The sequence below is a fragment of the Urocitellus parryii genome, chromosome 10, assembly GCF_045843805.1.
Source record: "Urocitellus parryii isolate mUroPar1 chromosome 10, mUroPar1.hap1, whole genome shotgun sequence".
Classification (NCBI taxonomy): Eukaryota; Metazoa; Chordata; class Mammalia; order Rodentia; family Sciuridae; genus Urocitellus; species Urocitellus parryii.
Window position 1 is genome coordinate 7,355,932 of NC_135540.1, and position 16,161 is coordinate 7,372,092.

Sequence of the window (16,161 nt, forward strand, 5' to 3'; positions counted from 1 at the left end):
CATAATATGACTAAAAAGGAATTCCCTATTGTAATATTTCTTTCTTAGATTTCAGCATTAACTATCTTTCATTTCAAGATTTGTTGTATATTAAAAATTGACAAATAGAGATATATTTCATTATGTAAACATTTGTTATTGCAGAATTTTAAGCCAAAAACCATCAAGGATGTCATTTACTATTAAATTTTGGTCACCAATGTCTTAATGTTCCAGTGAATATGTCCCTCCAAAACTTATTAACTAATGAGCTTTTTCCTATGGTAAACCTTCAAGGTGATCACTGTGTTTATTCCTGAAAATCTATAATGTTTATAAGTATTGAAAACTGAGTTTGCATAAGCAAGAAAGTCTATTTTGGGTCTCGATTTAGTTCTTTTAGAAGAACTAAAAGATGGAAGCCTTTCCAATCTAGGATCAACTTGTTCATATTATCAGTTGGCACTATAATTATTGGGTGAGTATACAAAGTAACTTCAGCAACCAGACTTCCATGTTTTGCAATTTACTCTGCATATTTTCACTAATAGAATATTTTATCTAGTTTTGTAAAATGATCATAGCCTCTGTGGGTTGATATCATGGGTAGGCTCTCTGCCTTCCCTAAGTTGACTCAAGGCCTCTCTGTTCTCAGAGTCACCACTGGGTTTGATTTTCTGCACGTGTCGAATGTGGCAACACGAATCTGTTGAGACACACACCCTAGACCTCTGCCTCAGCTTATGTTTTCATGAATCCCACAGATTTATCTATTGTGGAAAACAAAATGAAAACATTTTCTTTTCTAGTGTACCTAACTTTAGAGATTATTTTAAAAGTATAAACTATTTTAGAGCATTTTAAATAAGATTTCAGTTGTAAAGATTTAATTTACTGAATAAATTAAGGTGGTTATTAGTCAAATAACCTCATATATTAAAAATACACGTATAAATCTAAAAGATCTCAACTTAAATATAAGATCTCTATATGATTTATCAAAAATTTATAAAATCTCTGTAATTTTTGAAGTTATTCTTTGACTTCTCTAGATAAATTATTTCCACTGAAAATACGGCTGTACCTCAACACGATAAAAGCCACATGTCTCAAACCCACAGCAAACATCATATTCAATTATGAAAAGCTAAAAGCTTTTCCCCTAAGATGAAGAACCCGGCAAAGATGCCCCTTTTTGCCACGTATATTCAACACAATACTAGAAATCCTAGTCTGAGCAAACAGGTATGAGACAGAAATAAAAGATATCCAAGCTGGAAAGGAAGAAGCTAGATTGTCCCTGTTTGTAGATGAAATGATCTTATGTTTAGAAAGCACTAAAGACACCACCAACACAGAATGAGTAAAAATAGAAACAACCTTAAAATTCATATGGAACCACAAGAGACCGCCAAATAGCCAAAGCAACTGTTATGGATTAGGTATGAGGTGTCCCCCAAAAGCTCACACGTGTGAGACAAACAAGAACACTCAGAGGTGAAATGACTGAGTTATGAGAGCCTTAACGCACTCAGTGAATCATCCCCTCTTGGGGATTAACAGAGCGGTAACTGAAGGCAGATCAGGTATGGCTGGAGAAGGTGCCTTTGGGTTCCACATGTTATGAGCTGAGCTGAGTCTCTCTCTGATTCCTGATCACCATGTGAGCCGCTTTCCTCAGCCACACTCTTCTGCTATGATTTTCTGCTTCACCTTGAGCCCCAAGGAATGGAGCTGGCTGTCTATGGACTGAGACCTCTGGAACTGTGAGCCCCCAAATAAACTCCCTCCTTAAAACTGTTCTTGTCAGGTCTTTTAGAGCAACAAAAAAGCTGACTAAAACAGCAATCTTGAGCAAAAGAACAAAGCTGGAATCATCAAACTATCTGACTTCAAAATATACTACAAAGCTACAGTAATCTGTTTTTGTACTAATACAAAAACAGACCACATGTTCCAATGAAACAGAGAGTCCATAAATACATTCATGCATTTGTGGTTCAGTGCTTTTCAACAAGGGACCAATGGGGAAAGGGAAGAATTTCTTCAATAAATGGTGTTAGGAAAACTGCATATACACATGCAGAAGAATAGAACTGACCTTTATCTCCACATACAGAAATAAACTAAAAATAGGTTAAAGACTTAAATTTCAAAACTACTAAAAGAAAACACAGGAGAAAAATTGTATACCATTCAATGGCCTAGACTAAGAGTGTTTGGCTATGACCATGTTATGGTTTGGACCTAGAGTGCCCACCAAAGTCTCGTGTGTTGGAAGGTTTGGTCTTCAGCTTGCAGCACTATTGGGAGGTAGTGGAAATGTTTAGGAGTTGAGGCACAGTTGTTGGAAGTTACATTATTGAAGGTGTGCCCTTGAGGGGGACATTGGGCATTGGGATCCCAGCCCCTGCCCCTACTTTGGTTCCCAGCTACCATGAGATGAACAGTCTCCTATGTCACATGCTTCTGCTATGATATACTGTGCTGTCACAAGCTCACAGAAAGGTGGCCAAGTGACCATGGACTGAAACCTCTGAAAGCAGAGCCCAAATATTCCCTTCCTCATTTTAAGTTGATTTTCTCAGGTATTTTGTTACAGAGACAGAAAGCTAAACAAAGAACCAAAGCAGAGGCAACGAAAAGTAGAAAGACAAATGTGGTATTCAACCTACCCCAAAAAGGACTCAATCGACAGGGTCAAGAGACAACGCATGGAATGGGGGAAAATATTGTAAACCATGTATCTCGACATGGAGTTCACATTCAAAATAAACAAGGAACTCAATTCAATGGCAAGAAAATAAATAACCTGGTTAAAAAATGGACAAATGACCTGAACAGACATTTCTCAAAAGAACACATATAAATGGCTAACAGGTACATGAAAAAACACTCAACATCACTAATCATGAGGGAAATGCAAATCAGTGAGATATTATCTTAAAATGAGATATTACCTCACACCTGGCAGCACGGCTATTTTCAAGGGGATGAAAGATAATGAGAGCTAGCCAGGATGTGGAAGAAAAGCACCTGCGTACTGCTGTTGTTAAGAAGGCAAATTAGCACAGTCATTATGGAAAACAGTATGGAGGTTCCCCAAAATATAAAAAATAGAACTACCAGATGATCCAGCAACTGGGTATAAAACCAATGGAAATGAAATCAGTATATCAAAGAGACATCTGCACCCCCATGTTCATTGCAACATTATTCACAATACTCAAGACATGGAATTAACCCAGTGTTGATCACTGGATGAGTAGATAAAGAAATAGTGGAATACATACACACTGAACACTGTTAGCCTTCAAACAGAAGGAAATCTTATCTTGTGACAAAATGAATGAATCTGGAAGACATTATGCTAAGTGAAATAAGCCAGGCACAGAAAGACAAATAACACGAGCTCACTTATATGTGGAATATAAAAAAATTGAACTCACAGAAGTAGGGAAGAGAGTGTTGGTTATCAGGAAATGGGTGGGGGTGAGGAGTTGGAGAGATTGATCATAGGGCACAGATTTCAGTTAAATAAGAGAAATAAGTTCAAGAGATCTATATTGCAACAGTGTGATGACAGTTTGCATCAATGCACTGTACTTTCTTTGAAACTCCCTAAGAGAGTAAATTTTAAGTGTTCTCACCATAAAAAATCATAAACATGTGAAATAATGCATACATTAATTAGCTAGCTGAGCAATTCCATAATGTATACAAACTTCAAAACATGTTGTATACAATAAATATGTACATATTTTTCAATTAAAATTAATTTTAAAAAGACAAGTAGGGAAAAAAGAAAATAGATTCCTCTTTAATCCTTAAAGAGTATGTTCCAAAACCCCCAGTAGTTGCCTAAAACCTCAGATTAATACTGATCCCTAAATATACAGGTGGAACATGAAACCGATATGATGTACAGTTTCAGAGTTTGGAGAGTTTTGAATTTTTTAGATTAGGGATGCTTGACTGGTAAAATCTGGGTAAACATTCCAAAATCCAAAAAAATTAAAAATTAGAAATACATTTCTGGACCCAAGCATTTTGATAAATGATAGTAAGTCTATATATACTAAGTAAGTTTAATTTATAATTTATAAATTAGGCACAGTAAGAGATTAACAATGATAATTAATAATAAAAATACATTTTATAAGAATTTTGGATTTTGGAATTGTAGAAAATAAACTGGACTTTATTAAACTATTATTTAAATTATCACTATAATCATGTGCCTACAGAGGATAAGGTTCTGGGTAAACTAGTAGTTGCTCACACATATAGAACACCTAAGTGAATAAAGGGTAGGATGAGGCTAAGTGCATTGCAGAACTTTGAGAATGAAAAGAGCTCAGTTTTAACTTCTAAGCTCAATTAATTACCCTAAAAGAAATCTTCATCTCTGCCTACAAAGCTGAGATTTTCAATAATAAGACCCAAAGTCTAATCATGTGGATAGCTGAATTATATACAATACAAAACCAAATTCCCAAGCTTGCAAGGTATCCCTTCCTTTGAAAATGGGATGGGGCTTGTATAGAGCTCCTGTGAAGCTCGGGCCTTGGATCTCTGCATTCTGTCATGCCTCCTTTGCCAGGGGCAGCAGCACTTCCACCCTGTTTGGGAAGGTAAGTCTGCTTTTTGTGAAGTTTGTAAAGTCAGGGAATTGCTTTGCACACAAAAGGTGACTCTCATTGTTTCTAAACTTGTAACCAGACAGGAGTCCACTTTGATATAAGAGAATGAGGGATAAGACATGACCTGTTAGGAGACGGAATTTAACAGAATAATTACATGATTCTTTCAATTTTCTGTAGACAGAAATCTGGAGAATGGGTATGAGAATGGATTCTTAGGGCTGGATTACAGTGCAAGAAATAAAATTTTGATTAGTCCATAACAATATGGGCTCACACTGAATATCAATTTTCTAGATTTAATGTGTTAGCTTCAGTGTACTGGTTAGTCTAGTTGGTTGAATAAAATCTGAACTCAAAGGTAGATGATGCTAAAACATCAGAATTTCCATTATTATATCGTAGAACAGAATCCCTCCTCTTGGCATGTCTGACATTTGGGGTGGCAAAAGTCTTTGTTGCCGGAGGCTGTCCTATGCACTGTAGGATGTTTAGCACCATCTCTGCCTTGAATATGTAGCAATCCTCGAATGTGTTCAGATAGTGTTGAGAGAAATATTCAGGGTAAGGGGAAGGGGAAGGCAACATTGTCTCTATTTGGAATAAAAGTAGTTAGTAAAGACTTGGGGAAACTGCAAGATTAAGTGGGTTTTTAAATGTAAAACCAGCTCATCCATCCTTCGATTCTGTCCCTTAGGAGAATCCAGAGGACATTCCCTTCACCAAGTCTGTGACTCAGTATCCCTACAGAGCTCTGTGGCAGCTATTCTTTGTGGCACAGAAATGACAGTGGGAACTGCTGTCATGGAATTGGGCTTCCAGAATTCAATGGAAATGCTAAGATTCTTAATGGCAAGAGCTACCCAGAGTCGTCATTGAAAATGAAGGAACAGTAGAGCTGGAGCAGTAATCAGAAGAGTCTGATCTACAGAGATCTTTGGGGTTTGTATATTCACCTAATAATTTGTCTACCAATTATTTTGTAATTTCTATATATACAACTCTATTATATGCTAAGGATGCCTGATTTCTTTTTGCCCTTGTCAACCTTTCATTTCTTTGTCTTTTTTAAAAATATTTTTTTAGTTGTGGATGAACACAATACCTTTTATTGTTATGTGGTACTGAAGATTGAACCTAGTGCCCCATACGTGCCAGGCAAGTGCTGTATCACTGAGCTCCAACCCCAGCCCCCTCATTTCTTTTTCTTACTGCCATGTACTGATTTGGTTTCTGAGACAAAGATGAACAGAAGTGCTATTAGTGAACTTGTCTTTTTCTTAATCTTAAAAGAAATGTTATTAATGTTTTTTTGTCATTAAGAATAACTTTGCTATAGAACATGTACCTTTATAAAATTAGGAAAATTCTATTCCTAATTTCTAGGATTTTGAAAACAATATTTGATAAATACCAACCCATTATTGCTTATTCCATTTCTGAAAAGACTTTACAGAGTTGGTTTCTTTCTTTTCTTTTCTATTTTATTTTGATTCTTATTTCTCTAGATACTTTTTTTTTCAGTCTCTTTCAGTGGAACATGCATCTCCCTGAAGTTTAAGTTTTGGAAACTAGTCCTCAACAACTTCATTCTCTACCTATTACTTTTTCCAACATGTTCTCATTCCATGACTTTAGAAATCATGTATATATACATGATTCCCACACATTGATAGCTCCTGTTGCAATCTCTTTTCTGAATACTAAAGTTAAATACAATTGACTAGTCTTCCCAGCAGCTCTTACTTATCATGGCCCAGAGTAAACTTTTTTTTTTTTTTTTTTATCTCCAGCTCTTTAAAGCCTAGTACTAATTGCCACCATTTTATACTTGGACTATTACAGTGTGGGTCTCATTCTCCCTTCTTCTACCCTGGACCCTCTACATTCTTTGTTTTCTTAAAATGTACTTTCTTTTCAGAGCAATTTCAGGTTAACTGAGTTGATTCTTCATACAGCAAATTCATCTGTTGAACATAATTATACCAGATCACATCACTTCAATCAAAGCCTTCCAATTGCATTCCCACTCAAAGTTCTTGAGCTTCCAATTTCTTTCAGCACAGAAATCTCAAGTTCTTTCTGAAAAAGGGCTGGAAAATTTTTCTTAAAGGGCCAGAGAGCAAGCATTTTAGGCTTTGTAGGTCAAATGGATTCTGTTGCAACTACTGAATATCATAAATGCTACACCTATATGCAAATAGCAGTAAGATCCTAAACTACCATGACCAACAAAAATCATTGTATTTTGTAAAATATATGTGAAATTTACAAAAATATAACTATTTTAATTTATAATGCTTAATATTTTTAGTAGTTCAATAAGTAATTTGCTGATTAAGAAATGAGTACAAGGTCCAGAATTATACATTTTTACAAAAAGATTATGTCAAGAACATTAAACTATAGTTTTAAATAATTTCTTCTGTAAAATGTGTCAAACAATTATTAATAGAGAACTTACTTTAGATTGCTGATTCTAATTTCTGCACTTTCAGTAAGTTTTTTTGTTTCTTCTTTCCACCGATCAGCTGCCTTCTGTTGAGTAGCTAAGAGATGCCTCAGTTCAATAGTGGAATTTCGATTACTGTCTTCCATTTCTCTCAATTGAACTTCAAAACCATGTTCTTTTATTAACAACTCATGTTCCATTGTACTGATCTAAGGAATAAAGTGAACATAGTAACTTTTCTTCAAATCCTAAAAATGTCAGTAGGAAAAATGTATATTATGTATCCTAAAACCATTTTTTTTTAACTTACTCTTACTTTTGATGCCAGAATTCATAGAAAATGTTAATGCTTTTAGTAACTTAGAGCTAGGTTTTTAATGAAACAATTCTGGATTTATATATTGATCTTTTTTTTTGTTTTTAAAGAGAGAGTGAGAGAGAGAGAGAGAGAGAGAGAGAGAGAGAGAGAGAGAGAATTTTTTTTTAATATTTATTTTATTTAGTTCTCGGCGGACACAACATCTTTGTTGGTATGTGGTGCTGAGGATCGAACCCGGGCCGCACGCATGCGAGGCGAGCGCACTACCGCTTGAGCCACATCCCCAGCCCTATATTGATCTTAAGATTATCTTTCAAAGAGCTTTGTAAAGTAGAAGAAAAGTATATACTGGAATTCCTTTACTATTTCAGTTGTAGTATAAATAATGTATTTTTAAAAGAAAATATAAATAATGGTCTTCAGAATCTCATGTGAAAATGTCTTAAAATATATATATATATATATATATATATATATTTAATGTCTTAAATATATATATATATATATATATATATATTTAATTTTTTTAGACATTGTTGGATCTTTGATTCATTTATTTATACGCAGTGCTGAGAATCGAACCCATTGCTTCACATATGGTAGGCAAGTGCTCGACCACTGAACCACAACCCAGCCCCTTAATTATATTCTATGAATTTATGTTATTATAGTAAAAACATCCTAACACAGAATGAAAATACAAGTAAGTGCCCTTTGGATACCCTGGAAGCTTCTTCAAGAGGTTCAGAGAGAGGTAAGTTCTAATGGCTCCAAGACATCGTATAGGATGAACTGCCTTTTCTCATCTGCACCTACAATGCAACTATGTGTCCTGTCCTTGAGGCAGCTGAGAAAGTGGTTACTGGGATAGTTTCTTATATTCTGTGGATCAAAAGAAAGACCCAGGTGGGGAAAAGCTGGAAGGTGACCCGACTCCTTTGGTGGAGTCTCAGGCCATCTTTATCTTGCTACCTGAAGAAATAGGGCAAAGAAACCTGTCTTGTGATATTTTAAGGTAATGTATTTAAAAGTAGCCACAGATGGCTTGGCTTCTAGTAATTCATTTAATATAACTATTTTCAAACTGAAGATACAATGAACAACTCAACTTTACCAATTCAAAAACAACAAAGAAAAACCAAACAACAAAAATACCCATGGCTCATGTGGGAAAGCTTCAAACTTCCTATCCTTAGCACCTCTGATAAATGTAATATACTTTCTGTAACTCTTAAATATGTTTCTCAAGTAGTATACAAGTAGAATTTAAGATTATATCTGTTTGGACACTGGAAAACCACCTGGCACTTATCAATTGGTGTCCTGTTCCTGCCACGAAGTATTCCTGAGGCTCCTCGACACCTACTGTTGTCTTAATAACTTCTAAATGACTGGATTCTGCAAATTTAGATTTGAACACACTTTTCTTTCCTTCTCTGCCTTAATCTCCACTTCTTTTGGTTCCCTATGATTCTAACATCTTACTTGGAAAAAACCTCCCAGTTTCTGTCAGTGTCTGCCTACCACACGTATTAAAAACTGATTTACGCATCTACATGCAGCTTTAGGACTTTGCCTGCTTAGCCAACTTCCTCTTGTCCCTTGGAAGTTCTATAGTGCAACAAGCCTTGCTCTAAGGTCCGTCTGATAACCTGGCCTCTGCCTACGTTTCCAAGCTTGTGTGTCGCCACTATTCCCTTCCCCCTGCCTCTACCACAATGTGTTCTCACTCTGGGTCTTTCTCACATCTTGTTCCCTTTGCCTGTAATAATCATTCCCTTCCACCTTCCTTTGTTATAAGGAAAACACAGGGCCCTACGCTGGGAAAGAAAGAAGGGCTGGTAATTTGTAATTTTATGTTTAAAGTGTGCCCATCTCCATGCAGATTATAAGCTTAAGGATGGGTACCATATTTGCTTTGTTTACCATTGTATCTTTAGCACCTGGAACATAGGTTGTCAAAAAACATTTGCAAATTAAATGAAAGATGACTCTTTGGTGTCAAACTTCAGTCTTAAACCCCTGAGCCTTTAATCAGAGCAATTCCAACTGCTCAAGTGGGAGGTCTGCATGATGTTGAAAGGCCAATGGCCACAACTGAATCTCTTTCTGCAAAAATTTTATTTTTTATTAAGTTCAGAATGTTGGGTTGGAAAAAGGGATTTAATGGTCTTCTACCTTTACTACAACTTACTTCTGCAGACAAATACCATGCAAACCGATAATAGGTTTGCTAAAAACTATTTCATTTCTTAATTTTAGATACTTATGAGGGGTATTCAGACCACAAAGAAACTGAGAACCTTTACAGAAAAAAGGAAGAACTGGAAAAGGGTAGAGTTGGAGCTGAAAGGAATGTAGTGGCTCTAAAATCAAATTAAAATGTCATAATAAATTGTTAAGGTTTTCATCTAACTGACCTCCCAATATCTCCCTGTCTTTACCCCCTCAGCTCCTTTCAGTGCATCCACTAAATACCATACTCTCTTCCAAAGGGAAACAAAGAAGCAAAGAGTAGCACTAGATTTCTATGTTGTCAAAGAAATAATCAGCTGCAAAGGAGCTGAGAGCCCTCCTCCTCCATAAATAGAATTATAGCTACCTATTTTGGTTCCATCAAAGTATGGTGACCTTTGATTTTTTTTTAAAATTATGGAAAAAGTTTAGTATGGGAACTTTCAGCACACATAAAGTGGATTACAGTGAATTCCTGTACGTCCATCATCCAGCTTCTATAACCACATCTATTAAGCTCATAGTCATCTTTGTGTTTTCTATATTCCTACTCACTTTCCTCTGCTAATATTCATCTTTCTTTCCCTTACAATGAAGCAATGTAAGTTATTTGTTTGTTTTGTATGCATTTGAAGGACTATTTTCCACTTTCTCTTCATGATATCTTTGATGATTAAAAAATCTTAATAAATTATGAAATACAATTAATTTGTCATTTCATTACAATTAGTGCTATTTGTCTTCTATTTCAGAAATATCTTCCTACACAAGGAATGAAGATTTTCTCCTAGAATTCCATGGTTTTATGTTTTAAACCTGGTGATTATTAAATCTGAGTTTGGTTTTGTACCCTATTTTATGCCATTGATCAGTTTGATTTTTTTCAAACTTTATTCTGATGTCAATAACACTATCTTAATTACTATAGTTTTATCTCAAGTATGGTTCCTCTCCTTGATTTTCAAAGACTTCCCACAGCCTAAAGCATAAAGTACAAACTTCTTTGTATGATATATAAGACCGTCTTTTCATAGTCCATGTTGTTATAAATATCTGGTGTTCTTAATATTTACAATAGGAGGCATTAAATATATGTTGACACTAATTAGGCTGGAGCATGACTTCGTATGGGTTCTTGCAGCAACAACAAAGAAAAACACTAATTTATCACTTTACATCCTTACTATAAAACTGTAAGAGGTAGAGCTTTATAATAAAAAGTCAGTGCCACTTTTTTGCAAGAGTTTGTGGAATGCAGAAAGGTCAGTGAGATCCCAACGGGGATTCTGACTTTGTTTCTGGAAACTCCCTTTAACCAGGTTATCATGCTCCTGTTACCAAAGTGTGTCAGCAGAAAGTAAAGGGGAGAGAAAACAAAAGAAAGGCTTTTTTTTTTTTTTTTTTTTTTGTTGTTTTTATTTTATTTTTTCAAGATGAGACTTTTGCTCCTTGCCTTCTTCCTGTCGTGGAGTTTTGGGACTCACTGAGTGGTTTTCTCAGAGCACACTGATATAACATCCTCTTACAGTTAGTTTTAGAAAAGTTCAATTCTTGAGAGGCTATAAGAGAGGGAGAAGGAAGGAGGGCATTCTGTAAAGTTATCTAATCTATAGTTTTGCTAGTGTTGCTTAAATTGCTTTGGCAAGAATATCAGTGTATTTCACGGTTGGAAAAGAATTGTGTGTGTGTGTAGATAGCGAAGGCAATCATTCTCAAGTGTGCTTGCCAAGTTCTATAATACTGCAATGACTGGTTGACACTCTGAATTATGATTTAGTGCTATCTGATCAGAAGTAAAAAAAAGGGGGGGGGCTTAAAAATGATGTTTTACTTGGTTTTTCTCAATATTCTCTATACTTTGATTTTCCCAAGAACATATTTAATTCTAAGTAGTCTTTAAAATACCTTTAATTTGGCTTTTTTTTCAGCCTCTAGAGCAATCTTTCTTAAATTCTCAGTCTTCTTCAGTAACTCTTCATTTTCTTGCTGAAGTTTCAGCCTTTGTTCACTGACGAAGCCACAATTCTCCCTCTCAGCCTCCAATATATTTTGAAGTTTCTGAATCATTTCATGGGAACGTGATATCTCTTCTGAGGAGCTGATTTTTAAAAAAGGCAAAAAGAACTCTTAACTCTTAATGAGCAATAGTAGAAATCAAAATGTCTACAGACTTCTGTTTCCTTTATTCAGAGCCATTTTTTTTTACTTTATATTTATGTGGTTTCAAAATGCTATGTAATACATTTAACAATGAAGGCAGTCCGTAATTCACCAGAGAGCTTTACATTTGTCACGACCGTTCTCATAATGGTATTATACCTGTTTGAAGTTTTCAGAAGTTTCCAACATGGAAAAGTAACTTGAATTCTGGGGAGGGGGGTGAATTATTGATAAGATGTCAAGTTCTGAGAAAATTCAAGCAATTATTTGGATGTCTAGTTTCCAAGTAAATAAAAGCATATTACTATTACCAAAAAAAAAAAAAAACAATGAAGGCAAATATATTTAACAATCTTAACTAAGAACAGACAAACAACTGTTACCACTCATCTGGAAAATCGATGTGAAACTTATTTCAACTGTTTACTAACACTGAGAATCATTGTATAAGGACTTTTCAAGGAACAAACTGAAGACAATAATAACATAATCATAATCAAAACTTTGCTTCATCAGTAAACTCCACGGGAAAACATAACAGTTGACTACACTATGAGATTATGATAAAATCTATTTTCATATTTTCTTGTTTCATGTCTTAGAAATGGTTTTACAAATTCTAGTTGTGTAAACTTGTTTTACCATAGGTATCAGGTTGTGTTTCTTGAACTTTCTCAGTCATGGATCTTTAGGTGAGATAAACTCTCAACATGTATGATTCAACATGTACTTCAATAAATATACTTCTAATTTTTATTCCTATTTTCTAAAATTTTCATCTTTTCCATCCCAGATAATCACCACTCCGAACATTCCTGGTCAACAGGTATCAGAGTAAACACCTATCAATATCAAACAATGTCACTTCTATATGTATGTTGTAATGGCTTACGTTGAGGCAGACACGGTTAGGTATTTTCTGACCTTTACTGCCTCCCTGCTGTATCTTTGCTTCCCCAGTTCCTCCCACATTCTTGTATGCTCTGATTTCTATATTAAATCCTTGATTCCACTAAACATGCTGCTCTTTTTCTTCTGTTTAAAGGTTGGTTGACAGAGTTGCTAATGAAAGGAGGTATCCAAGCAATGATAATAAAAGAATGCTAATATTAGAAAAATGCTAAGATCAGAAACAACCACACGTTTCTGTGCCCTCTGTCAAAAGTCAAAAAGTCCACAATGGAACAGAAAAACCAAGTGAATGGCAGCACATATATGTCTTGAGTAGAGGAAACTTTACAGTTCAGAGAACTGTTTTTTTTTTTTTTTTTTTAAGAGAGAGGAGAGAGGAGAGAGGAGAGAGAGAGAGAGAGAGAGAGAGAGAGAGAGAGAGAGAGAATTTTTTTTAATATTTATCTTTTAGTTCTTGGCGGACACAACATCTTTGTTTGTATGTGGTGCTGAGGATCGAACCCGGGCCGCACGCATGCCAGGCGAGCGCGCTACCACTTGAGCCACATCCCCAGCCCAAAGAACTGTTTTTTAATCAAATTATTTGGTGAAAAAAATTGAAGAAGAAGGGAAACCTAGAGACAAATGAAGACTAAGAAAAAGCAGTCCTAGCATTCCTGAAACCAGAAGTGGATAGGAAAATTCACAATTAAGAGAAAACCTTTGAACGAAGTGACTGTAAGAAAACCTTTATCTAGTGCACCTTCAAGCGCATGTAAAAATTTACATTGGAGAAAAGTCCTATGTGTGTAGGGAATGTGGGGTAGTCTTTGCTACTTTCTCATGTCCTAACAAACATGGAACAATTAATCCCAGAAAGAAGTATACTACTTGTACAGGGTGTTTGGAAGTCTTTAGCACCTCCCATTTCCTTAATGAAGCAAAAGAACTCAAGAAGTCTATAAATAGAGAGAAGCTTTTTGCATGTAAGGAACATGGGAAAGCATTTCATCTAATCTTCACACCTTATTCAATATATTCAAATGCATACTGGGAGAGACTTCTACAATTGAGGGTTGTGGGAAAGACTTCAAAACATCTTATACCTTATATAACCTATAAGATTTTATAGTGGAGAGAACTCATGTGGAAGTAAGGAAAATAGGAAAGCCTTTAGATAGTACTAATCTTTCACTGAATATGTAAGAACTCACATCTGGGCGGGGGGAAGCATATGATGTAATAAATGTGGGGAAGTCTTTAAAAATTTCCATTTTCTCATGTTCACATTAGAAAAAATTCCCATGCAAGTCAAGAACATAGGAAAGACTATATATCTTACACACCTTAACGAACATGAATGAACTCATGGTAGAGGGAAGCAATATATGTCTATATATACATACAAACAAGGATATGTATGTGTGTGTGTGTGTATACACACACACATATATACACAAACAATACACACACATACACACACACAGAGATATCCTTGTGAGTAGGAAATATGGACCACCCTCAGTTGTTACTCAACCTTTAGGAAAGAAGTGGAAACCCATGCTGGAGTAAAACTCTGTTAAGAAGTGAAATAATCTTAAATTGTTAATCTTCCTTAGGAAGTAAATAAAAGCCCCAAGAGAAACTACATTAATGTGAACAATGTGGAAAAGTCTTAGATTTTTCCTTATATCTGAAAATTCATGAGGAATTTACAGTGGAATAAAATCTTACAAATGTATGAAATGTGGAAAAATATTTACTTTCTTTTCATTCCTGAAGAAAAATGTGAACATACAACTAAAAAGAAACCTCACAAATGTAAGGAAAGTGGGATAGCCTTTAGTTTTCCCTGGATAGTTGAGGAACATGAAAATTCACACAAACATTATGAATGAAAGAAATGAGGAAGTAGTTTTCTGTGACTGTGTCCTGTAGAAAACACATGTGAATTCACCCTGCAGAAAAAATGTGAATATAAGGAAAATGAAGAAGACTTCAGTGACTTCTCTTTTTACTCTACACAGAAAAACACATAAATAGAGAGACACTGTGAATTAAAACAAATGCAGGATATGAAGGGATGTGCAGTGGAGGGACACCTATGAACACATGGTATTGAGAGAAACCTTCACTTAGTACATACAAGAATTTCTAGGAATATACTGGCTCCTTCTGCATGCTTCCTTTGGAAGTAATCACACAAGCAATTATCTGAATAGATTACTGAAAATCACAATATGTTTATGAAACAAATATGCAGAATCTCCTTTTGAAAAAACACTTCAGGTATTAGTGTATGTATTTTAAGAAATAAAATTGTCTTCATTTAAAAAATATCTTTTGAATATATATAGAGATTAGAGTTTCAGGTAATTTAAATAAATCTTTGCTATACTTAAGTAATATTCTGGTGAAAAAAGGTAAATTCAGAAGGGATATGGCATTTTATAGGTTTATCACTTTTATAGATAATGTAATAAACTTGATGGTTCATTAAATAATATGCAATATCACAAGAAACATACTAAAGATAATTACAAACAAACTATTACAATAACTACATAGTATGAAAAAAATAAAATGGTATGCCCTGTTAAATCTTTTCCTTCTGAAGAAACTGGTTTTTGGAAATAGTCTTGAAAAAAACTGTATTTGGTCCTTTCAACACAAGATGTATGAGTTCCTTCTCTCCCTCTCTCTCTCTCTCTCTGTCTCTCTCTCTCTCTCTCTCTCTCTCTCTCTCTCTCTCTCTCTCACACACACACACACACACACACACACACATCTCAAAAATCATGGGAATTCTGAAGATGTCATCACAGAAAACCCAAAAGAAAACTTACTTAATTTCAAGTTGTTTTATTCTACTTTCTGCTCTCTTAAGTCTTAGCTGAAGATCGTCTTTTGAGCTCTCTGCAATCAGATATCTTTGATGCATTTCTTCCAGTTTTCTGTAGTCACTTTCATTCCCTCTGCCTTCACGGTAAATCTGCAGAAGAGGCTTATATGTGTACTTCCTTATAGAAGGAAACCCTCTTAATAAATCATACAGTTTAGATACTGAAATCAATGATGACAAAAAGTCACAATCATGTATTCATCTGTTTCCACTATAATGTATTAAAACACACAGAGATTAATTCTAATTGCTTCACATTTACAAAATAAAATGCTGAAAACTGAGATATAATCACTTATTTTTAAAAAATTACTCATGCTAATAATATGAAATGTAAAGCAGCCAAAGCTAAAGACAAAACAAAACATACTATAAATGTCAACTTAGAGATAACCACTGGCAATTCTTTGATAAACAACCTTTGAGATAATTCTCCAAAATTCAAATACTGCAATGAGTACAACTATCTGGCTCCAGAATCTCCCTCTGGCTTATCTGGACAGTGATGTAGCTATGGGAGTTCCCCTTCCCCAGCAGTGGCTGAACCTCAGCTTAGCTTCTCATGAGACTCTGGCCTTGC

The 16,161-nt window shown here is 35.0% G+C and overlaps 1 protein-coding gene across 1 annotated transcript in view; it reads right to left on the bottom strand.

Annotated features, from left to right (window-relative positions):
- Sclt1 (sodium channel and clathrin linker 1) overlaps window positions 1-16,161 on the bottom strand; it is a 174,413-nt gene that overhangs the window by 36,117 nt on the left and 122,135 nt on the right. Inside the window, exons 16-18 of the mRNA XM_077803416.1 lie at window positions 15,526-15,671; window positions 11,534-11,726; window positions 7,087-7,283 (exon numbers count right to left, since the gene is read on the bottom strand). Of these exons, the coding sequence (XP_077659542.1) occupies window positions 7,087-7,283; window positions 11,534-11,726; window positions 15,526-15,671 (536 nt within the window). The remainder of the gene's footprint in view (window positions 1-7,086; window positions 7,284-11,533; window positions 11,727-15,525; window positions 15,672-16,161) is intronic.